This window comes from Brienomyrus brachyistius, chromosome 22 (genome assembly GCF_023856365.1).
Source record: "Brienomyrus brachyistius isolate T26 chromosome 22, BBRACH_0.4, whole genome shotgun sequence".
Taxonomy (NCBI): Eukaryota; Metazoa; Chordata; class Actinopteri; order Osteoglossiformes; family Mormyridae; genus Brienomyrus; species Brienomyrus brachyistius.
Window position 1 is genome coordinate 9,753,924 of NC_064554.1, and position 24,765 is coordinate 9,778,688.

The 24,765-nt window shown below is 48.1% G+C and overlaps 3 protein-coding genes across 3 annotated transcripts in view; all 3 read right to left on the minus strand.

Moving 5' to 3' along the window:
- Positions 1-5,274, minus strand: part of LOC125717364 (nuclear body protein SP140-like protein) — a 29,888-nt gene extending 24,614 nt beyond the window's left edge. The window contains exons 1-8 of the mRNA XM_048990216.1: positions 5,018-5,274; positions 4,702-4,873; positions 3,029-3,232; positions 2,635-2,754; positions 2,310-2,443; positions 2,042-2,095; positions 1,737-1,790; positions 834-873 (exon numbers count right to left, since the gene is read on the minus strand). Coding sequence (XP_048846173.1) covers positions 834-873; positions 1,737-1,790; positions 2,042-2,095; positions 2,310-2,443; positions 2,635-2,754; positions 3,029-3,232; positions 4,702-4,873; positions 5,018-5,161 — 922 coding nt within the window. The 5' untranslated portion in view covers positions 5,162-5,274. The remainder of the gene's footprint in view (positions 1-833; positions 874-1,736; positions 1,791-2,041; positions 2,096-2,309; positions 2,444-2,634; positions 2,755-3,028; positions 3,233-4,701; positions 4,874-5,017) is intronic.
- LOC125717362 (nuclear body protein SP140-like protein) overlaps positions 1-5,347 on the minus strand; it is a 56,597-nt gene extending 51,250 nt beyond the window's left edge. Inside the window, exon 1 of the mRNA XM_048990202.1 lies at positions 5,273-5,347. The gene's annotated coding sequence lies outside the window, so the exon portion shown is untranslated. The remainder of the gene's footprint in view (positions 1-5,272) is intronic.
- A 2,991-nt stretch (positions 5,348-8,338) lies between these two features.
- On the minus strand, positions 8,339-14,765 carry fam20cl (family with sequence similarity 20 member C, like). The gene is made up of 11 exons (XM_048991308.1): positions 14,044-14,765; positions 12,964-13,341; positions 12,534-12,709; positions 10,688-10,766; positions 10,396-10,488; positions 10,210-10,325; positions 9,655-9,835; positions 9,333-9,442; positions 9,074-9,155; positions 8,911-8,970; positions 8,339-8,802 (listed from the first exon to the last, which is right to left on the minus strand). The coding sequence occupies exons 1-11, from the start codon at positions 14,145-14,147 to the stop codon at positions 8,496-8,498; spliced, it is 1,686 nt and encodes a 561-aa protein (XP_048847265.1). The 5' UTR covers positions 14,148-14,765; the 3' UTR covers positions 8,339-8,495.
- Positions 14,766-24,765: the final 10,000 nt, after the last annotated feature.

Below are 24,765 nucleotides of genomic sequence, written 5' to 3' on the forward strand. Positions count from 1 at the left end.
CAATGTGCTGCATCAGCGTCTGCTCCCCAACCAGACCGGACATATAGCACAAAACTGAATAGGTACTCTGGTCAAAAGATAATCTACCATCAATTTAACATAGTTTTTAAAGGTGCCAAAGAGAAAAAATGAAAATTTGATTTTACCTTGGTATAATTCAATAATCAGAATCAGAACTCACTTTATTGCCATTATGTGCAAACATACCACAATTGTTTGTGTTCCAGTGCCAAACATGAAGTAAAGGACAAAATTACAAGACATACAGGAGAACACTACACAGCACACTAAGTGCAAAAAACAGGAATACAAATACGAGTATGCAAATTAACAGAAGACAAGATCTTAAGAGAATAACTTAAACATTAAAACCAGTGCAAGAACCATTTTAGTGCAAGCTGAAAGGACACTGCACATATGCTATGTAGGGAAGATGTCCCTATATGATGGACTGAATAAAGAGAAGTATTTCCACAGTGAAATTATCCCAGATCACAAAACAAAAGTTGTAGCTCCTTGGCCACCATTTTTGTTTTCAGTCACATGATCAGCTGCTATCATTCTGATTGGAAGATCTCAAAAAATGTTGACTGAGATCAGAATTGTCCAGATAAAAATTTGTTGCCCATTCTCAAAGGGAAAATGTCTGACCAACATTGCTCAGCAATGCTGCCTAGCAATGCTGATAAAAAAGTTGCCCCATATATCAAAACCTTAAGGCTATGAATGCCAATGTCCTATACACCGGACACATAGGCTCCTCATCATACAGTTTTAAAGCTACAGACTGACTAAAGGAAACCATAAGATCAAGTGAAGAAAGAAAGACTGACCTGAGGTGGAGACTTCGGCTTGATTTTTTAATTCTGGTCTCTGAAAGGACATAAAGTGGACAATTTCAACAGCTCACAGAATATTTATATTATTGTTGGCTATAACCTCTCCCAAGTTTCACTGTAGCAATGAGTTAAAGAGGGTTTCAGTTACCTGGTCACTATAGCACCACTGTAAAGAGGGCTTTGGTTTCCCAATCACTGCAGCACCATGCTAAAGAGGGCTTCAGTTACCTGGTAACTGCCACCCCAAGTTTTGCTAAAACAGTTTTTCTCCGTCATATTAAAAAATAGCAAAGCGAGCTAAGGTTAATTATTATTCCTTTTACAGATTTAGATATATACGTTCAAAATATCTTTTTAAAGTTCACCTCCGCTGCTTTTGCATGAGTGTTGCATGCGTTCTCTGAGACAATCATAACCATTTTCATCCTTGTTGTTTAAATCAGTCCTAGACAGGTTTGAGAAATTTATAAATTACTTTTTGCTCTATAAATACCCCAATATTATTTACAACAAAATCACATCGCTAGAACAGCACGCTATAGGCCTTGGATACCTGGATCACTGTAGCTCCACGGTAAAGAGGGCCTCAGTTATCTGGTCACTGGAGTACTATGCTAAAATGGGCTTGGTTACCTGTTAACTATAGAATCATGCTAAAGAGGGCCTCAATTATGTGGTTACTGCAGCATCATGCTAGAGACGACCTTGGTTACCTAGTAACTGCAGCATCATGCTAGAGAGGGCCTTGGTTACCTAGTCACTGCAGCATCATGCTAAAGAGGGCCTCAATTACCTGGTTACTGCAGCATCATGCTAAAGAGGGCCTCAGTTACCTAGTCACTGCAGCATCATGCTAAAGAGGGTCTTGGTTAAATAACTGCTTCTGTGGTTGCTTACCTCAATACTCTGAGAACGGCGACGCTTAAATTTTCCACATGTCAAATGACCATCCTGCAAAGACAATAGCGGAGAACATTTGCAGTTCAGCACCACACAGAAGGTGACAGTGCAAAGCTGCCATCCACAGGTAAGTACTATGCTAAAAGGGGCTTAATTACCTGGTAACTATAGCATCACGCTAAAGAGGGCCTCAATTACCTGGTTACTGCAGCATCATGCTAAAGATGGCCTCAGTTACCTAGTCACTGCAGCATCATGCTAAAGAGGGTCTTGGTTAAATAACTGCTTCTGTGGTTGCTTACCTCAATACTCTGAGAACGGCGTGGCTTAAATTTTCCACATGTCAAATCACCATCCTGCAAAGAGAATAGCAGAGAACATTTGCAGTTCAGCACCACACAGAAGGTGACAGTGCAAAGCTGCCATCCACAGGTAACAAGATCTGCCCCAGCATGGTTTGTGAGCTAACTACTACCTTAGTAAATTCAGCTAACCTATGCCTCTTCCCGGTACGTAGCCACACTGATCTTAATGACCTCTATGGCTCATTATGTCGGTGCTGTTCCCCACCTTGATCAGCTTTAGCAGGGTGGTATCCTGATAGCGGATGCTGGTCTTCCAGTTCCGGCTGGACTTTTTCCCTGCATATTCCTCAAACTCGAAGGGGTAAAACCAGCGTTCGTCTGCCTTGATACATTTCTCTCCTGGGATGCATGAAGAGGAGTGCGCACAAACTCGAGATATTAGCTAGGACAATTCAGCTGTGACTTTCAGGACTGGCAGGCTATAGACAGGCCTTTCCATCATTTTGCAAGAAGCAGCGAGGCTCCGTCTCCACCTCCCTCCCACCCCCCAGGCATGGCCCCACCTCTCACTGTTTTCTGCCAACCCTTACCTTTAGCCAGCTTGTCTCTGTAAAGAGACCCCTTCTTGTCTCCGCAGACCACAGAGATAATGTTTTGCTGTTTTGGGCAGATCCGGATTTCCTCTGTCTTGCTTTTTTTGAAGGAGGACGCTGTAAATTTATACCAACATAAACAATTAAGCATGATGACATCCAGAATGCACCTCTTCAATGGACTTCACTCTCTGCTTATTCACACAGCATTTTTTGACTGCATGGATTGATCTGACTGTATTGTTCACATATCCCAAGCAATCAAATTCAATGCTATTAACACTATATATTGTAGGGCAAAGAGTTTATAGCGTACAGTCCTGTGAATCTCCATAATGCAGGGAAACAACATAATGAGAGTCATCAACCAGCTCATCATGTGAAAACTCACAGCATCTGGATGTCCCCAATTTCTCCTTCCTCATGGGCGCAGCCTTTGACAAGAGACCAGACTGCTCCTCTTCAGAGCTCTCTGCGTCCTCCAGGTTCTCTGCCTTATTTCCATCCCCTGTTATCTTTCTTTTGACCCCCTTTCCTCCACCTGCCTCCATTGTTCCCTTCTTCTCTGGGCGCTTTCCAGAAGAAGTCGAGGACTCTAACATCACAAGAAGGTTATGCTTCAGAGATAGCTCAAAAAGCCCACACATGCTCTTAATTCTCTACCCGTCCTCTACCGATTTATCCTGGACATGGTTGTGGGGAGATTGGGGACCTGCAACCTATTCGCACCAGCACAGGGGTAACACCATAAATGGGATGCCACTTAGGAGACAGACATGCAATATACAGATGTCAGTTAAACTAACTGCACATCTTTGGACCATAGGAAGAACCCACAGGAGCCAACCTGACTGAAGGAGGACATCAGTGTCACCAACTTTGGTCATGAGAGTTTCAATTCGATTCAATTCAAGTCTGCAAACAACCTTACATAAGAACATAAGAAATTTACAAACGAGAGGAAGCTGTTTGGGTCATCAAGCTAGTTTGGGGAGAATTTAACTAATAGCTCAGAGTTGTTAAAATCTTATCTAGCTCTGATTTAAAGGAACCCAGGGGTTTAGCTTGCGTTACACTAACAGGAAGACTATTCCATACTCTAACTACATGCTGTGTAAAGAAGTGTTTTCTTAGATTCATTTTAAAATGTTCTCCTGCTGGGGGTGGCATGGTGGTGCAGTGGTTAGCACTGTTGCCTCACAGCTCTGGGACCCGGGTTCAAGTCTCCGCCTGGGTTACATGTGTGTGGAGTTTGCATGTTCTCCCCATGTCGTTGTGGGGTTTCCTCCGGGTACTCTGGCTTCCCCGCACAGTCCAAAGACATGCTGAGGCTAACTGGAGTTGCTAAATTGCCCATAGGTGTGCATGTGTGAGTGGATGGTGTGTGAGTGTGCCCTGCGATGGGCTGGCCCCTCATCCTGGGTTGTTCCCTGCCTCGTGCTCATTGTTTCTGGGATAGGCTCCGGACCCCCTGCGACCCAGTAAGATAAGCGGTTTGGAAAATGGATGGATGTTCTCCTGCTAAGTTCCACTTATGGCCATGAGTTCTAGTATTTAATATTAAAATTGCCATTTGGCTGAACAGCATCCAAACCTGTTAGAATCTTATATACCTGGATCATGTCCCCCCTTAGTCTCCTTTGCTCGAGGCTAAACAGATTCAGCTCAGCTAACCTCTCCTCATAAGACATGTATGTAACAATTTTATTAACATGTCAATAGTCTGTAGAGTTTACAAACTACCCCAAAACTTTTGATGTAGCTAATTTTAGGTTTATAATGGGATAATTTAATGGGAAGATTTCTTGCATGAGCATTAAAGTTTGAAACCGTGTTATTTTTGCATAACTGATATCTGGCTTTTATTGCTCTTTTTTTCCTTCCAGTTAGGTACTCAGTCAAGGTGCCAAAAAGCAGAGTCACCTGCGATTTGAGTTTTGAATAATATGTCGATTTTGACCAATTACTACTAGTTATCCAATTATACTGTTATTTGTATGTCCGTATTTCAGTTGTGTAACCCACGATGGTGGAACCAGTAATTTCAGCGCGCAGCGAACTCACCGCCCAGCAGTTTGTCTCGCAGGAGGCGCAGAGTCGGGTACTGCTGGAGGATGTGGTCTTTGAAAACACACTTCCAGAAGTGCGAGATGTTTTCGGGCCGCGTCGTCTCCAGCCATTCCAGTACCTCGTAGACCCCATTCTTTTTCTGCTTGCCCTTCATCTTAATCAGTTTCTGAGGGGAGTAAAGTCGCCATACGTGTATAGCGGCAGAGATGCCAACACATTTTAAAGACGGAAATCAGCGCACAATATAAACAGTAAACGCGAATAATATTCAATGCAGATTGATTTAAAATAATAGAAGAAAAGCGCAAACCTTATATTTATCCTCGGGAATGAGGTTGTGGTCTCTAAGTTGACGAAGGAACGTGTTCGGAAGTTCCATGCTCGACATGACAGTCTTATTGCAGCGGAAAAATCGGGTTAATTCGTCGATGGTTTTAAAGTCCAACGGATCCATAGTTTGAGTTTTTGTGGTCAAATCTCGATCATAAAGATTTCAGTAGCATTCACATAGATGTTCACAGGATGAGCCCGACAGGCCTTGCTTATATTTATTTGCCCAAATAACCTGCTTGCTCGGCGAATAACGAAAACTAGACGTCCCAAGATGCGACACTACCCCTGCCGTACCATATGCTTCGATTACTGAGTTGATAAGACGCTGCGTTTCTTTACGCAATTTTTTGTTTTAAATGAAAGTTCCCGCCGACGTCTCTTGCGGAAGTTAATCTTAACTGTCGTTACATGGAAAATGAAACTGAAACCCGTCCCAGCTACAGTGAATGGGCGTATCGCCGTCAAATTCGTACCACGCCAGTAGGTTTGTAGTCTGATGGCAGCCGGCAACACCCAGTAGTGTTTTAGCACATTGTGGTGGAATGAGCCAGTAGCTAAATGTACTCCATTATAACTGCCCCCTGAAGTGGATGGGCAGTATTGCTCATATTGTATAATTGTTACTAACATCCTCTTCTGTGTTTCTGCCTCCAGGGGTCAGTACAGTAATGGAGCTGCCCTTCCTGATGAGTTTCTTAAGGGTCAGTGCTGTGGTGGAGCTGGCCGTCCTGGGGAGTTTTTTTCTGGGTCAGTGCTGTGGTGGAGCTGCCCTTCCTGGTGGGTTTGTTCAGGGTCAGTGCTATGGTGGAGCTGGCCGTCCTGGGGAGTTTGTTCAGGGTAAGTGCTGTGGTGAAGCTGGCCGTCCTGGGGAGTTTGTTCAGGGTAAGTGCTGTGGTGAAGCTGGCTGTCCTGGTGAGTTTGTTCAGGGTCAGTGCTGTGGTGGAACTGGCTGTCCTGGTGAGTTTGTTCAGGGTCAGTGCTGTGGTGGAGATGGCGGTCCTGGTGAGTTTGTTCAGGGTCAGTGCTGTGGTGGAGCTGGCCGTCCTGGTGAGTTTGTCAGGGTCAGTGCTGTGGTGGACCTGGCCGTCCTGGTGAGTTTGTTCAGGGTCAGTGCTGTGGTGGACCTGGCGGTCCTGGTGAGTTTGTTCAGGGTCAGTGCTGTGGTGGACCTGGCCGTCCTGGTGAGTTTGTTCAGGGTCAGTGCTGTGGTGGAGCTGGCTGTCCTGGTGAGTTTGTTCAGGGTCAGTGCTGTGGTGGAGATGGCGGTCCTGGTGAGTTTGTTCAGGGTCAGTGCTGTGGTGGAGCTGGCCGTCCTGGTGAGTTTGTCAGGGTCAGTGCTGTGGTGGACCTGGCCGTCCTGGTGAGTTTGTTCAGGGTCAGTGCTGTGGTGGACCTGGCGGTCCTGGTGAGTTTGTTCAGGGTCAGTGCTGTGGTGGACCTGGCCGTCCTGGTGAGTTTGTTCAGGGTCAGTGCTGTGGTGGACCTGGCCGTCCTGGTGAGTTTGTTCAGGGTCAGTGCTGTGGTGGACCTGGCCGTCCTGGTGAGTTTGTTCAGGGTCAGTGCTGTGGTGGACCTGGCCGTCCTGGTGAGTTTGTTCAGGGTCAGTGCTGCGGTGGAGCTGGCCGTCCTGGTGAGTTTGTTCAGGGTCAGTGCTGTGGTGGAGCTGGCCGTCCTGGTGAGTTTATTCAGGGTCAGTGCTGTGGTGGAGCTGGCCGTCCTGGTGAGTTTGTTCAGGGTCAGTGCTGTGGTGGACCTGGCCGTCCTGGTGAGTTTGTTCAGGGTCAGTGCTGTGGTGGACCTGGCGGTCCTGGTGAGTTTGTTCAGGGTCAGTGCTGTGGTGGACCTGGCGGTCCTGGTGAGTTTGTTCAGGGTCAGTGCTGTGGTGGACCTGGCCGTCCTGGTGAGTTTGTTCAGGGTCAGTGCTGCGGTGGAGCTGGCCGTCCTGGTGAGTTTGTTCAGGGTCAGTGCTGTGGTGGAACTGGCTGTCCTGATGAGTTTGTTCAGGGTCAGTGCTGCAGTGGAGCTGGCTTCCTTGATGAGTTTTTTTAGGCTCAGGCTTGTGGTGGACCTGCCCATCCTGAGATGTTTGCTCAGGAGTTTGGTATTACTTCACCTGATGGCACTTCCCCATAAGCCACAGAACAGAAAACCACGATGGACACTATGGACTGATAATACACACACAGCAGCTTTCTACATGCATCAAACGACCTCAGCCTCCTCAGAAAATATAGTCTGCCCTGGCCTTTCTTGTACAGCATGCTATTTTGTCCACCCAGTCCAGTCTGCCGTACACATGGACCCCCAGGTACTTGCAGTCCTACACCACCTTCACTTCCTCCCCCTGGATAGTGACTGATCAGGGGCTCCATGTCCTGTGCCGGAAGTGAACACCCAGGTCCCTGGTCTTGCTGACCTTGAGCTCCAGGTTGTTCTTCCTGCAGCACATGACAAAGTCCTCTACTAGTCCTCTGTACTCATCTTAAGGTGCGTGATATGTCTGTGTATAAAAGACCTGCTGAGAGGTATGGTAAATTTGAACAATTTGTGGTTTCGTACATCGATAGTCATTTGATACTTTGCTGCCTTTGAGATGGATCCCCCAGGGAAGCGCGATTTCTCCTGTTCACTATCTTCACCATCCATATCTTTATAAAGTAGCAATGGGGGTTTTCAGTACCCCAGCCTTATCTGTGCCATGTGAAAAAGAAGTTGCCTAAGTCCAAATGCAGTCCGGAAGCTGTCGTTTAAGATAAATGAAGTCGTCCTTCAAAATGATTTCCTCTTTCACAAGCATTCCCACGATTACGTTTTAGCACATAGATACTAGCCCATCTTCCATCTAGAGTTAAAACTGGCATAACATGACAAAAGGCATGATATATATATGCACATTTAATACATGAACTTTAAGGTGACTCTGTTAACAGTCATGTTAATTATTATATATGAAGATATGCTGCTCAGACAGTTCATACAGTTGTTTTCTTTATTTATGTATATCTTTGACAGCAGTTAGTTCCAAGGCCTGGTGCCGCATACCTGAGTGAACTTGGCTTTTAACATTTTTCTGAATTCTAAAATCTGCCCAGCAGATGGCGCAGTATTTGGGAGAAGCAACAGGAAGTGAACTTTTTCTACAAGCTCATTGCCAGAATGATTCAGTGCTGTTTCCACCTTACAAAAAGAGGCGTTTCTTGACAAATGCAACCTTATGACCCTGATCACAATTCAGACAGGAGCACTATTAGTAAAGGAGATCTGTTTTCACAGAAATACAAAAGGTTCTTGACTGTAATAATTACAAACATACCAAATTTGAATTGGATTAAAATGATGGCTTTTATCTGTAATTGCCTCAGTTACATTACATGCCCATGTTAACTGAATCCTGTCTGAATAGGGCTTTAGAGTAAGTATCCAGAATTTAGCGGTAACCTCTGGAATGATGTCTCTCATGAGCGCCAAGGCTCTTGATCATTTGAAGTATTTTTTTGCAGCCCGGATGCAAAACTGTTAGCGAAGTGAGAATCCAGGTCGTCGAAGATGACCGCCTCTGCTGTGCTGGGTTGCTGCTGACACTGCTGCAATACCCGCAGAACGGTGGACAGGCGTCGGTCCAGGGCGATGAGGTGGGGCTCCGTTAGGAGGGGGGCCACTGAGGCCAGGGGATCCTGGGCGAGGGATTCTCGCATGACATCGCTGAGTCGGAATTGTGGCAGTGACAGGAGACGCAGACGCAGGAACGTGGAGCGACGGATCCTAAAGCCGGGGGGTGGGATGCGGGGGGGGGGTCAGAAGATCACAAGTGCCCCAGCCCCACAGATATGGTTCCTTTGGGCAGAGCGCTACCCTGCAGATCTCTTTTACCTGCAGCACTGCCGAAGGGGAGCCAGTATGGAGGGCTCATCCCGGGAATGGCGTCCGAACCTGTAAGGGGCCAGGTGACAGTGACTCTGTAACACAGCCCAGGATGGCAGCGAAAAGCAACCAGCATGGTTTACTGGGAGGATTAAAGATGAGGTCAGCTCACGCCCGTCCGTTGTCGAGGTGCAGAATGAAGGTGTCATTCCCAAACTTCTCGAAGGTCTCGTAGTGATGCCTGTCCATGTTACCTGTCACATAAGAGTAGGAATATGTGACCATGAGCAAGAAGAGCTCATGCCTTCTTCTGATTCTACTGTCCCTTAAATACATCCGTCCCTCACTGAAGCCATTCACTGCCAATAAGTAGGCTGCACATCCAAATCTGGCTGATCTAATGATATCTGTAGCTGAGTATAAATACCCACTCATTAAAAAATCCAGTATTGTCATGTCAATCAGGTCCACCAGTCTTGTGCCCTTGTTGTACGGCGGAGTCTTTCTCACAGTGCCACAGAAGTCTGGATCCTTCTCCCACCTGCAGACAAAAAAAACATAAAACACTGGATGGTTATGACATAACTGCACAAAACCAAAATTTCCCTGACAGTGATCGTTAGAGACTGGGGTTCTTGAATTATAAGAGCCCAATATTTGATGTGTACGTCACCCAAATATAATTTTTTTTGGCCCCTCCCCTCCCCTCCCCACCCCTCCCCTCCCCACAGGCTTCCTCTGAGAGGGTCTCACTGTGCTAGCTTGCTGCGGCTGTATGAACGCCTCCAGGGGTTTCTCCAGGATCGCCGGGGAGCCAGAGAGAGGTCGGGCAGCATGGCAGCCAGTGAGGCCTCCAGGGCAGTGGGGCAGCCGCAAACAGCATGCTCCGGGGAGCAGTAGTAAGAGCACTGGCCGTAGAAGCACACGTTACCCACTAGGAGGCGTAGGAGAGGAGAGACAGCTAGGGTTATGCTCAGTAGACCAGAGGCACTCAGCTCCCTATATGATCTTTGTCATTCCCAGATAATTACTTACACATCAAACCCCCCCACCCCCTTCTCAAGATTCCCTCAGTGTATCTCCACCTTATTCTCATGTTTCCACAGCAATGATGTCACCATCACTGAGCGTTTACTGCACATGCTTACACTAATGGTACAGACCCTTCCATACGAGCAATTCCTCCTAAACGTATTTCCAAACCATGTTCATTGGCAGCTCTACCCTCAGGGGCCATCTGCTGGTCCTGCAGAAGCAATGCAAGACTCCCGCAAGCAGAGACTGCAGGGTGACTGCGAGGAGACAAACCGGGGGAGGTGTAGAAGGTCCTGGCCAACTTGCGGTCAGTGGTAACATGCTTGATCTCCTTGGTGATATTGATCAGCCTCCCGACCACCGGGGGAATCCTCCGAAAACCCAGCACCCTAAAAATGACAAAGGATAAGCAGATAGCCAGAAGGCAGTACAACATGGATAAGTCTTTACTTATCTTACCTGTCCAGGTGGAAGGCGGCAATCTCAGCGTTGTGTCTCTCAAAGTCAGAAAAGTAGAAGAGGTTGGGGTTCGTCTCCTCATTCCGGTCCTGCCTGGGGTCAGACCAGCATCAGTGGTGGTCAGGCTGAGGTCTCTACTGAGGCCATGGCACCAGAAGGTGTGTCCCTTTGTGGGCCTCTAGCCAGGCCAAAGTCCTTTGCATTTTCCATTTAGGGAAGCAGAAAAGCGGCACGTTGTTGTTATGACGACAATACTGGATTAGTGCGATTAAGCAGGACTACAGAAGCTCACTTCATGGGTTTGAAGAGCGCCTGGCCGTAATTGGGGAAGGACATAACCAGCTTCAGTTGCGTGCCTCCTGGCTTCTGCACTGAAACACAGATAAATCACATGTTGCTACCGGGCTCCCTGAACACCAAAAACACACATAAACGTGAATCTGGGAGTTAAATGCAAAAACAACTCGGCACTTCCAGAACAACGGTATCTTCAGTTGTGAAGTTTTCTTCTTTGGAAATTCTCCCTCACCATATTTGCGTTTCACTAAAGTGACTTGTTATTTTGTACACTAGGGGGCAGCACAATCCAGGGAATTCTGCACTAATGTACTTTGTAACAGAGTCACATTGGCAGCAGACCTGTGGTAACGCAATTCATACTGTGTTTTGTGTCAAACGTGAGGGAGACGTATGTGAGTGTGCAGGACCAATGAGGGTTAACAGAACTGCTGACCAAAACAGCAAATATGATTAACACAAGTACCCTAAGGGACTGCTGTAGGTGGGCAACTAAGAGAGACAACTCCCCTAACTGGCCATTTCAGGATAGGAGGGTTTAAATGGAAATATAGTAAGCGCATGTGAAACTCAAATGAATGAATGTGTGAATAAATGATATGCATGTAGATATTGCAGAATAACTCAAGTATGAAGCTGCCTCATTTGAAATGAAGCACATTGTTAACCATGCAGATGTCATGCGTAAGTGTAACATCATAAGGGAGCCAGCGATGTGTGAACAGGCCATCGATGAGAAAATCACCAATGACGCAGGTAAGCCCAGTGCACATGGCAGGGGTGGGGGTCGGAAATGGGGGGGGGGCTGGCAGGCACGTAAGCTGCGATGTTGCGTAATGCTCATTCTGCATGCACTGTTAAGTGTCCATTTGTACTGGGGCAGAATCACAGATGGATTAAACAGCTGGACCCCCCCCCAGATCATGTAATCGGGGGTGGGGGGGCGCACTGAGGGGCCTTTCACTTGCTTCTGCCCATTCTGCTTTTGTTCCCTTTCATTGTCTGGAATATCCTTTGATGTACAGTTGACATGATTTAGTCTTACTCTGCCCAGTGTATGTCAGCCAAACTAGGATGAATAATTCAGTTCGATCGATTTTATATAGTAACCTTTCCAACAAAGCAAAGACATTTATGGAGTGTCAACAGTTTACATTGAATCTAATTATGATCGTCATGGACAGACATGCAGTGCATGCAGTGGCTCCAGGAGGTTATTATGTTGCTTATTTAGCAGATACTTTTATCGAAAGTGACATACGGTTAAGAAAGCAGGGTAGGATGGTCAATCGAGCAGTTGGAGTTGAGATCACACTGCAGACCGCAGGATCTGAAGCAGTGACCGTCTGATCACTGGCACTGAGTCCTAACCTGCAGAGGCTCACACCCAGTAATTATAGAAGAAGGATTGATGGGTCGCAGACAGATAGAATGGTGGTTAAGATTCAGAGAGGAAAGATACGAAAGACCTCAAAGGAGTGGAATCAGAAGTTGGGTTGTGTGTGTGTGTGAGGTTTTCATGCCTTCTCCAGTTTCCTGTCGTAGTCCCAAAAGGAAATTAAGTGTGTGAGCGAGTGTGTCCTGCGATGTACTGGCACGCAGGCCAGGGTGTCCAGGGTGTCATAGGACAGGATGTAGACCTTCCAGAGTAAGAATTGCAACCAGCGACAGCGTGATGTGCGACTTTCCGGACTTTTCTGTGTTTTTATATAAACGAAAATATGAAGTGCTTGGGTACATGTGTTGGGAAAGGCGCTATAAAACGAATCGAATGGATTGGAACCCATGTCCTTCTCAGGCTACGTTCCCCCCCTTTCCCCAACCGCCAGCTCGCCCCCTACCTGCGCTGACGATGCGGTGCGCGGCCAGCTGCCCCATGAGGGCGGGCAGGGCGGGGTCCCGCCCGTCATACAGCTCCCAGCGGGAGATGCCCAAGTGGAAGCGCAGCCATGGCGGGTGGGAGTTCACGCTGTCATTCCAGTGGGTAGCATCATAGCCATCCTCGCTGTCGCTCACCCTGGAAACAGGGGCGGGTCGTTACTGGGACAGACTGTCGCTGTTAACTTCGCCTGGATCTTATGCCCTATGTGGTTATAATTCCAGCTTCTATTTTGGATATGAGCAGATGCTCATCTGTAGGGTGTCGGTGTGTCAGGAACTTTGATTCATCTTCCCTGTAATGGATGATGCTACAGCCTCTGGACGCTCCCTCTCTGACCGCCCATTGGTGGCTTTGCCCTGGTCGAGCCGTGGCCCATGCGGGCGACTTACCACTCCTGTGAGCTGTCCACCTCACTGGCCTGCAGCCGTGCCTTCACTTGCAGCAGCCGGTCGTCCTCCTGCAGTGCAGGCCGAGGCAGAGTGTACAGGGGGTGCTCAAAGAGGGCGGCTAGTTTGGAGTGGCCCAGCCCAGAAGAAGTTAGAGGGCCTGAGAAGACTCCAGCTGGATTTGCCAGCCCAGCCCGTGGGGTGGTGAGACCAGCATCAGGCAAAATCCTGGGAGCTTTGGGGGTGAGAGCAGGGAGGGGGTCACAGGTCAACTGGAGGACCGACAAGGAGATGACAACCAGGAGAAGGTGTAGGGCCAGGGACAGGCAGGCCAGGAGCAGGCAGGCGGGCCGGGAGAAGCGCCGCATGGTGTGCCTCATCCTACCAGGAGAGGGGGAGACAAGGAGAAAGGGAGTAGGGGAGATAGAGAGAGGGAGGCAGGGAGAGGAAGTGGGTGAAGACAGTTGGGGAGGGGGAGACAGGGAGAAGGAGCAAGAGAGGGAGATGGTCAGATAAGGAGGGGGAGAGGGAGACAAGGATAGGGGTAGAGAGAAAGACAGGGAAAGAGGGAGACAGGGAGAGGGTGAGACAGAGACGGATGTAGGAAGAGAAGGAGAGGGTTTGAGAGAGGTAGAGGTGGAGACAGGGAGAGATGGACACAGGGAAAGGGGGAGAGGGAGAGATGTAGAGAGGGAGAGAGAGACAGGGAGAGGGGGACAGGGAGAGATGTGGGAGGGAGAGAGAGACAGGGAGAGATGTGGGAGGGAGCTCATTACTGAATGGGATAAACAGGGTAATAAACTAAGATAAAAGCACAGTGACACAGTTACAGAGGCACACATGCATTCCTTTGCAGACGCACTGCGATTTCCCCGGGACACAGTAAGCACATGCCGCGATTCTGCTCAAAATTTCGGAGTCTGCTACCAGTAGGTTGGTCTATCTTCGGCTGAAAGGAAACTCCCTTTATCAGACTCACAGGAATAAATACCCCCCCTCCCACTCTCCCCAGTTAAAAGACAATTAAGTGAATTCACTGCAGCACAGGCATGGGCAGGAAGCACGGGCTGGTGGCTGACTCACCTCAGAGCCGGGAAGCGACGCTTAGAGAGCTTTTGCTGCGCTCCTGCACCCATGGGCAGAAGTCCTATCTGACACTTGTTCAGTCTGCGCTCCGCTGTGCTCATGACGAATGACCTGTTATTGTGCTGTACAAATATCAGGCAGTGTGGCTGCCAGGTCAGAGTGACCCAAAAGTTTGGGCATTACTGCATGTTTACTCACTGGCTCATTGCGGGGAGACACTTTGTTACAGGATCATCATTCATTCATGTTCATTTGTTCTGCTCATAGTTTTTACCTCAGAATATTTTCAGTCAGCAGCTTCTTCATCGCTGTGCCTCTCACCTCCAAAATTAACAACAGGCTCAGCATGAATGTGATGCGCTGTCACGTGACAGACAGCATTCTGGTGTATGTAAATTCAGACAGGATTAACTGGGCAGGTGTCAGAGTGAAGCAGCAGACAGACCACAACACCGTGGTCAGCACCCCCCCCCCCCCCTCCAGGCAGATGGACGGACGTGGGGAAAGGGCACAGCGGTCACATGACACTGACATGTCAGCATGCTGTGAGCGTGCTGGTCCATATGACATGATGACTATACAGTAGGGAGGAATAAATAGAATGATCCTGAAATACATTCAAAAATATTTAAAAAATGAAAATTTGAAAAGAATTCTGGTTGTCACTTTCACAGCAAGGGTTTATTCAGGAGGCCTGACTGTCAGTTAACTCTGCATCCATGCCGGGACCCTGACCCTGGTGGGCTGCTGCCCTGGGACCCCTAGGCTGCAGCCCAGACCATGTACAGCGGAGCAGTGGAGCGTTCGCTCCATTAGCCCCCCCATGACAGGGGCCCACAGCACAGACGGGATAAAAAATTCATGCCCGCCCCCAGCATCTCTTGGTTTACGTCATCCCCTGTTCCCTGCCCGGCCCCCCCACAGAGTTTGCCTTCCAGCAAATTCTCTGCCTCCCTCTGCTCCCCTCCAGTCCAGCAGAAAGGAGGACTCAGAGAGGTGGGACACCTGTCTCCTTTTTACTTTCTCCTTTTGAAAACAGAAACATGACATCCTCTTTTAGCGGTTCGGAGGAAAGCCCTGCGCCGCCTGTCTTGCTGGCAGCATCACACCACGGTGCTTTGGCTGCAGAGGGCATCTGTGGGGCTTGAGGGGTATTTCAGGCCCCTGCTCCCGTTCAGGTGCCCCAGGTGCACCGTGTGCCCTGCCGTCCGCACGGAGGCAGCCTGGGACAGGACAGCGTGTGCGACACGCCATGGCGAGCGGCCAATCCCCTTGGCAGGGACCTGACTGGCCTTCGTTTCCTTCATGAGGTCACACGGTACTGTCAGCATAACGGCAGCCAGCCCCCGGGAGAATGCCATGTTTCCACCTTGAGATTAAATTCAATTACAAACAGTGTCAGCATGCTTTTTTTGGTCACGCTGCCAGGGAGGGTCAGAACCTCAAAAAGCTGTATCACTTTTTTGGGGGTTTTTCCAATTACAAACCTAGGTCTCCTCAAGGCAAAGATTTTGTTAAGCTGAGAAACAAAATGGCCAAGCAAGAACCCTATTAATCTTTTAATCTATCCGTTTGTTAAAAGCATATTTTTGAAAGAAGCAGCATCGAGGATGGGATAATGCATCCATATATCCGGAGAGCTTCTTCCAAAGGGTCACACAGGGATTAAACTGGAGACATCTCAGAGACGAGTGATGGTCATTCTGTAGGTGAAGGAAAATTCTGCTTGTGTAATTACAGTACACTCGGGAAAGCTATGAATATTTCACGTGGATAGGGAGGGAGGGAGAGAGCAGCCAGGGGTTGGGGGAGGATGAGTAAGTACAAAAGGGAGAGAAGAGAAAGGAACAGGCATTCCAAAAGCGGGAGAGGTGAGGCACGTTGAGAGAGGGGGCTGGGGGTGACAACACAGGGCAAGGAGGGATCAGAGGGATTAGCGGCAGAGAGCTGAGAGAAGCACAGGAAGTGCCCCCACAGCAGGCCCTGCCCCCTGTCACCATGCCTCTGACTAGCCTGCCAGCACCCAGCAGGTGGCATAGCAGCTAAGGGGCTAGATCAGCATCCTGGGCCTCGCTGTTGTATTAGCGTACAGGGTCAGGGATTGTCAGCCTGGCCATATACGTATAAACATGTCCATGACGGGACTCTTCTGTGTCACCAACTAAATGTTTTGATTGGGGAAGATTAAATCTTTGTAGGCTATGCTGTTAAATAATATCTGTAAAAATTGCATTTTGATGAAAATGTCTATCAGAATTGGCCATGGTGTAAAGGGCACTTCACCTTGTCTGTTCTAGGACATTTACAGCTATACTAAACTGGTAAGCAGCAAAAATGAAAATTGTGAACAGAAACTGCATTTTAAAAGCTTCTCATAACATCTGACTTACTGTGTCTGTTTCTTGTCCTTGAGTCTGAAAATCCTGATTTCACTATTACGCAACACTAACCGCATGAAATTCCAGACTGCAAACCAATACTGAGAGGCTGTCACTCACTGGCTTCACCTGCCTCCCACTGTGTTGAGCCAGTGATTGACAGCATACTGTAATCCAGTTAGGTTAAAGCAGTGACGGAGAGCCCAGTGTAATCCCTCCCATTGGGTTAAAGCAGTGACTAAGAGCAGATTAATCTCTCCCTTTGGATTAAAGCAGTGAATGAGAGCCCAATGTAATCGCTCCCTTTGGGTTAAAGGCACTGTAACCCCTACCATTAAGGTTAAAGCAGTGATTGATAGCCCATTGTAACCCCCCATTGTGTTAAAGCAGTGGTTGATAGCCCACTGTAACCCCTCCCATTAGGTTAATCCAGTGGTTGATAGCCCACTGTAACCCCTCCTATTGAGGTAAACCACTGACTGACAGCACTCTGTGATCCCTGCTATTGGTTTAAAACAGTGATTGTCAGCACACTGTAACCCCTCCCAGCAGTGACAGCTATTGAGCAGTCATGGGGGGCCTGTCTTCCAATGCCCCTACCTGTCCCTGCGTGTCCTTCCCAGAGGGCAGCTTGTGAGTGAGGCTGCGACTAATCCACCACTCTCCCTGTGAGCCAATCTGTTCGCCGATGGTCTCATTGGCGGAACTGGTGGGATGGGAGGGAGGGCAATCTGGACCCCGCTGATGAATGGGACACTCTTCCCAGGGACGACAGGTTAGCAAGAGGGAAGCATAAGAGGAGGGAGATGAGGCAGGGCAAGGCGTCAAATGGCGAGACAGAGAAGGTATCAGAAGGCCAGCCATGTCTGGACGATCGAAGCAGTGCAGCCGTTGAGAAGCCGACTCTTGAGGAAGCTGTGTGTGACTGTATCACTGTCTCCACAGCCACTTGTATGATCATTTTATTGGTTGCAGATCAAATTTGTCACACAGAAGTCGCATCACAATTTTAATGTGTGAAGCGGGGGGTGGGGGGAGTTGCACTTTAAAAATCACATTCTAGTTTCCAGACTAACAAATCTACAGCTTCAGGAGGGTCGGGGGATGGCGCCTCCCAGCTTTTAATGCGTGGGGACAGTATGTGGTCCCCAAAATCACACGGCATGTGGCTTCTCTGCACGGGGAGGCAGATGCAGAGATGCCCTGAGAATGAAGGGGCAGACCATTGACCACTGACCTGCGAGTTCCACAGAGCAAGTACAGGCCTAAGAGAGAACCTTGCTGTGGTGATTCGTAACAGGGCTGTTAATGGGCTGTGCACAGAAACCGAAAAGGATTCCCTTAAGTCAATGTAGAACTGTATTAGATTTACTTATGGGTATATCGCGTTTGTACTTAATAAATGTAAAGTAAGTGACCCTCAAGCATTAACGTTTAACTGTGACAAACCCAGCTGGTTTGGAGCTTATCCAAACAAGCACCTATGCGTTTAAGCCTCTAGGCATGGACAGCCATGAGGTCCCGGTGACAGGCACCATAAAACACTCAGGGGAAGCACCTTATACCTTAAATCAGATTTCAGTTAACATATTACATCACAAATCAGTAAGTTTCACCCGTCTTTCACCTTCTTATCTGGCACTGGGTCGCATTGAACCTGCAGTTAATCCCAGAAACACAGGGAACAAGGCAGGGGACGCCCTAGATGGGATGCCAGTCCATAACAGGATGTACGGCCTCACTCTTAGGGGGTATTTTACACCAATTCACCTAAATGTGTGCAATGGCAGGAATCTCGAGTAACCATGAGACCCACATGACATGGTGAGAGTGTGCAAGTTCTACACACACACATGCCCACACACACTGGTGCACACACACACACACGTACACAGGTTTGAAATCATATCTTTGTGGGGACTCTCCATTAATTTCAATGAGGAAAAGTCTAATCCCAACATGATGACCTTAACTCCTACCCAACCCTAACCTTAGCCATAGGTAACCAAACAGAATACAAGACTTTCGGCATTTTTAGTTATTTGATTGCAGTCACATATCTTTGTGGGGACCTGAACAATGGTCCCCACAATGTCAAAATAACTGTTTTTTATCACATTGCGGGGGATGTGCATGAGGTGACAGTATGACTCCCTTTTTAAAAAAAAAAAAATATCTCAAACAACATTATGTGCTTTACACAATGTACATTGACATCATAACACAAGTCCATTCATAGGACATAAAACAAAACAAAACAAAAACCAGTAATCGCTTCTCTGGAACAGCCTCCAAAATGCCAAGAATATTCACAGGAGCTCTGCTTATTAAAGAATAGTGTGAATTTCACAAAGGCAAGACTACAATGGAAGAATGAGGAATTGTTCTTGATTAAAAAGATGAAGGTTGGCCTGGAAGACGGAGGGAGGAAGCAGAGGAAGGAATCAAACTGACGTGGCTTCTTAACAGATGGCAGATCTTCCTATAGAGAGCAGCAGCTCAGCCCGACAGAAGAGGGAGAAAGCGAGAGAGAGCGAGAGAGAGCGAGAGAGAGAGAGCGAGAGAGAGGCAGCCGTCAAAATGTGCGTGTTATGAAATCATGCAAAAGTGTTCCCAGAAGGTTGCCGCAGGACCAAGGCTCATGGCAGAAGAGGGAAGAACAAGTGGATTTGAGGCAGGTGTTTATGGACACACACACACACGTCGGGTATACCTATCCTTATGGTAGGCTATGCTGGTATACCTATCCTTATGGTAGGCTATGCTGGTATACCTATCCTTATGGTAGGCTATGCTGGTATACCTATCCTTATGGTAGGCTATGCTGGTATACCTATCCTTATGGTAGGCTATGCTGGTATACCTATCCTTATGGTAGGCTATGCTGGTATACCTATCCTTATGGTAGGCTATGCTGGTATACCTATCCTTATGGTAGGCTATGCTGGTATACCTATCCTTATGGTAGGCTATGCTGGTATACCTATCCTTATGATTCACTTCAATGGGAAAAATGCTAACGCTAACTATGATAACCTTAACCCCCACCCTGCCCTAACCATAGCCATAAGTAACCAAGCAAAATACAAGAGTTTTTGCATTTTTAGTTTTTTTCATAGCAGTCACAGATTTTTATAAAATAGAGTTTTACCCGGTCCCCATAAGGGGAAAAAAATGGATATTTATCATGTTATGGGAACATTGTGTCCCCATAAGGATAGGTATACCCGCTCAGACACACACACACACACACAGATGATGCAGAGAAGGGTAGTGCCATCGCCTCCTTTCAGTGGGGTTCTGTGGCGGCCAGTGATCCCACACACACCCATCGCCGAGCACGTGGATGCGGAGACCATCTGGCTGGTGGAGGAGGCGAGCCCCCAAAAAACCCAAACATAAGAGGGCAGAAGGTTCCAGAGCACCCTTTAGAGTGAAGGGCTGCTTTATGAAAGGGCTGCCAGAGAGGCACAGTTTAATATTAAAGCTCGACCGTGGCTACGGTCACTGTGACTTTCCATGTTTGGCTGTGCTGCAACCCTGCCAGCACCTGCCTGCTGTACCCCATGTCCTTGAAAATATTGTGTTTTTTTTAAATCTCCATGAAGACCTAACTTCCTGGTGCTTACAGTGAGGCCCGATTCACACTGGGCCTGATGGGAGGGCCTTCCTGAAGGCAGCAGCCGATTGAGCTCGTTCACAGGCCTGGCGGGCTGCAGGCACGAGTAACGTGGCCAAGCGTGAGCACAAAGAGGGTGGCATGTGCATATGAGTGGATGCTGTCCCCTGATAATTGGGTTTGATTTCTGTTTAATCAGATAAGCAGCCTGTCACCAGCCTCAAGGAAGAATTACAAGACATTCTGTAGCATAGCAACACCTGCTGTGGCATAAGGTTGTCTGCCCATCCATCCCTCCATCCATCCCTCCATCCATCCATCCATCCGTCCATCCATGGCCAGTCGCATTCCTGCTAAATCCTCCACCAGTGAAAACTAAGTAATTTCCCAAAAAGCTGAAGTTGTGCAGTGTCAGTAACAGGTTTGTTTTTGATCTGTCTGTGAGACACCTGCTACGGTCCAAACTCAGACAGTGCTGGCTGTCACCATGTGCCTTCCTCAGCATTAGGGCCAGTACTGGGGCAGGAATACAAGCGTAAACAGCTCTGTGAATGAGACTCTGTGAATGAGACTCTGTGAATGAGACTCTGTGAATGAGACTCGTGGCAGCTTGCAAAGCCGAGGGAGAGACGGGGAGGCAAATGGCGGACAGGGGGGGGGAAGCAGAGCAGGGGAGTGTCACTCAGGCATGAAGTGAGGGAGGACATTGCAGATGTGACTTACGAACTGTAACACTGTGAGTGCTTCAACTTCCCACCCCACACAGGCCGGCGTGGCATGGAGGACTGACTCATTCAAGGACTTTGGCTTTGACCTTGATCACAGTCTACACTTTGCTTTTAGCAAGGAAGCCCACACTATCTTGTTCTATAATGCTAGCATGTCCTCGGACCTTGGAGGTTTTTCTTCTGCCTACTTGGGAGTTTTTGGTTCCTTTCCTCTGTTGTCACTGTCTTTCTTTCTCCTTCATTTCTTTCTCTTCGCTTTTCCCTGTTTTTGTATCATTCTGTCTTAATGATGTTATAAAATATCCCCAGTGTAAAGCACCTTGGGAAGACCGGTGTGAAAGGCGCTATATAAGAATGAATTGATTTGAGGGAAGAGAGGAAGGCCGCTAAGGGCAGAGGGAAGCACCCAGGGGGATCTGGGCTGCAAGCAGCTTCTCTGGGTGGCCTGTCACTGATACAGGCTCCACACAGAAGCTTAAAGGAGTTAATCCACATTTATCTGAATTTCATTGGAATAAAGGGAGTACTTTGTTGACCTGTAAGTGTAGTGATGGTGAAAAATGTCAAAAAGCATGGCCCATACATTTATATTATTTATATTATTCTGTATGTATCTGACAGGACCTCTCTCCAAAGTCGCAGGGACAGAAACAGCCTGTTCTTCAAATGCCAGACACCCACTCTGGGGCACATGTCAGGCCACACTCACACCATTATCACACTGGGATCATCACATACGCGTGTAGGAACCTTCCTGTAATCGATAACTGGTTGCAAACAGCATGTGGTGCGCGGTGAGATGAGTGGTTATGTAAGGGGGGGTAGGGGCCGCTGGGTGAGCCGTAACGAGATGCCGTGTGATCCGGGGGAGGTTGAGTGCAGGCAGACAGGATGTCTCACACGGTATCCGGACACGTCTGCGGGCCGGGTGGCAGAACGCAGCGCTGGCAGCCAAGCAGAGAACTGCTCATGATTTATGGGTGCAGTCAGACATGCTGCAGGGAGCCTAGGGCTCAGCTGGCAGGATGTCTCTGCAAACAACCTGCCTGTCATTAATGCGCGATACTGTCGAGTCACATGCTCGGCCCTCCAAGTGCCACCGCTGGGCTTGGGTGCAGATCCGGTCAGTCACGAGACCGCCTTTGACGGCTGTCCAGCAACCCCGCTCCGGTAAATCTCACCAGCATGTCCCCGGATTCTTTGTAAGGTAAAGGAAGCTGGCAGCCAAATGCAGGCACCTGATCTGTTTAATCCCACCGTTATTCCAATAGCTGACCCCTGATCTTGCCGCCCGCCCACAGTCTGTGCGAACAATCAACCGGCCATCAGCACGCACTACCCCAAGCCCAACTCGCACCCATCCCATCCCAACACACTATGGGATCATAAAAGCTGAACAAACTGATACTCGATGTGTGGGGGTGTGAGACAGGGAAGGAACCCCCCTGAAGGAGGTAAGGAGGTCAGTGCGTCAGCACCTTTAAAGCGAGGTAGTGCAGGTCACGCTTCCCCAGCCAGCGAGGTGCCTGCAATTACCATGGGTGCCACTGTCCTGCAGCAACGAGGAGAGCAGCCCGAGCTCAGCAGAGCGAGGGTAACACGTGACTACATAAGTGCATGTCATGTAACGAAGCTAACACGAGTGCATGTCAGGTAACGACGCTAACACGAGTGCATGTCAGGTAACGACGCTAACACGAGTGCATGTCATGTAACGACGCTAACACGAGTGCATGTCATGTAACGACGCTAACACGAGTGCATGTCAGGTAACGACGCTAACACGAGTGCATGTCAGGTAACTACGCTAACACGAGTGCATGTCATGTAACGACGCTAACACGAGTGCATGTCAGGTAACGACGCTAACACGAGTGCATGTCAGGTAACGACGCTAACACGAGTGCATGTCAGGTAACGACGCTAACACGAGTGCATGTCATGTAACGACGCTAACACGAGTGCATGTCAGGTAACGACGCTAACACGAGTGCATGTCAGGTAACGACGCTAACACGAGTGCATGTCAGGTAACGACGCTAACACGAGTGCATGTCAGGTAACGACGCTAACACGAGTGCATGTCAGGTAACGACGCTAACACGAGTGCATGTCAGGTAACGACGCTAACACGAGTGCATGTCAGGTAACGACGCTAACACGAGTGCATGTCAGGTAACGACGCTAACACGAGTGCATGTCAGGTAACGACGCTAACGCGAGTGCATGTCAGGTAACGACGTTAACGCGAGTGCATGTCAGGTAACGACGCTAACGCGAGTGCATGTCAGGTAACTACGCTAACGCGAGTGCATGTCATGTAACGACGCTAACGCGAGTGCATGTCATGTAACGACGCTAACGCGAGTGCATGTCAGGTAACGACGCTAACGCGAGTGCATGTCAGGTAACTACGCTAACGCGAGTGCATGTCATGTAACGACGCTAACGCGAGTGCATGTCAGGTAACGACGCTAACGCGAGTGCATGTCAGGTAACGACGCTAACGCGAGTGCATGTCAGGTAACGACGCTAACACGAGTGCATGTCAGGTAACGACGCTAACACGAGTGCATGTCAGGTAACGACGCTAACACTAGTGCATGTCAGGTAACGACGCTAACACAAGTGCATGTCATATAATGACGCTAACACAAGTGCATGTCATATAATGACGCTAACACAAGTGCATGTCATATAATGACGCTAACAAAAGTGCATGTCAGGTAACGACGCTAACACAAGTGCATGTCATCAAGCTGCACAATATCTGATTTTCCAGTATTTCATATTTCCGGTGAACACTCACAGTCACTGATTTTTCCCTCACACACATACATATATGCCTAACAACTTTTGCCTTTAGCAGGAACAAAACATACCACAAAATGCTTATGGGTTTTGGAGAAACCCAGTGATCCCGTGAAGTTCATCTAATGATGTAAAATGTCGTATTACTCCCGATCACACTGTATAGGTCACAAGTAAAGTACCATCCAGACTAAAGTCTTCTGAAATAAATTCAATAAGCAATCTATTGTGTTTTTTTATTAGGTAGGATTTCAAATCGCCCTGTGAGGAGCAGACTGACACAGAGCTGAAAACAGTCACCAAAACCGTGACCCGATAGAAGACAGGAAAAAGAGAGGAAAATTAGGAAAAGAGGGGAGGAAGTAACTCAATTTAGACAAACAAAAGGTAGTTTTCCACAAATAAAACATTTAATCACGGTTTATTTATAAAGTACCATCATGGTTATATTTCATAAATGTATTTCACAACACCACAGTGGACCAGGTGTGACTATAAAACATAATTAAACCAACTGCAGGCACGACACTTCGGCCAATCAAGTTTCAAGAGAGAGGGAAGACATGTGGACCTTATACTTACTGTTACCCATAAGAGCTGCTTTCCACTAAGACAGAACGGAGCCCAAAAGGTAGAATCACACAAGATGCTCTGCAGGGGGGAGTAGCTTGCAGCCCTTTGGTGTGTTGCATGTGGCCACATCCTTTAAGGTGGAGTTGAAATCCCCAAGATAGCCTCTCGACACCTTTTCACTAAAATTCCCAAATTCCCATTCATATATCTATCTGTCAAGGTGCAAAGTAAAACACAGGCAGGAACCTAAGACGAAGTGCAGAGTAAGGGTTAAAAAGTACAAGTTATAAGACATAAATGTAAGAATGTGTGCACATACAGTAAATAAAGCTCAGCGCCAAATATATTGTGGATTATTTACAAAAGAGCAGAGCACTCTGTCTCCTTACACAGTATCCCATGTCAGTGTGTATGTGCACCCTGTGGCTGGGGAGTGTCACCATGTCAGCTCCTCTTGGGGAAGGGTCACACCTGCAGGATGGAGCACGTGGGAATAGGGGCACTGACCCCAACTCCCACACGATACGGGATGGCTGACAAACCTCCTGCTCTCAAGACAGTAAAAAGTCAGAAACGGTTAAACGCGCCCAAATTTGGTGATTTATTTCCA

What these genes read in the sequence shown, in the direction of transcription:
- fam20cl (XM_048991308.1), bottom strand. Translation starts at nt 14,147, where the DNA reads ATGAGCACAGCGGAGCGCAGACTGAACAAGTGTCAGATAGGACTTCTG. An exon ending in GCACCGCATCGTCAGCGCAG is followed by an intron (nt 10,767 to 12,533) that starts GTAGGGGGCGAG and finishes TCTGTGTTTCAG; the next exon opens with TGCAGAAGCCAGGAGGCACG. An exon ending in AGCCGCAGCAAGCTAGCACA is followed by an intron (nt 9,443 to 9,654) that starts GTGAGACCCTCT and finishes TTTTGTCTGCAG; the next exon opens with GTGGGAGAAGGATCCAGACT.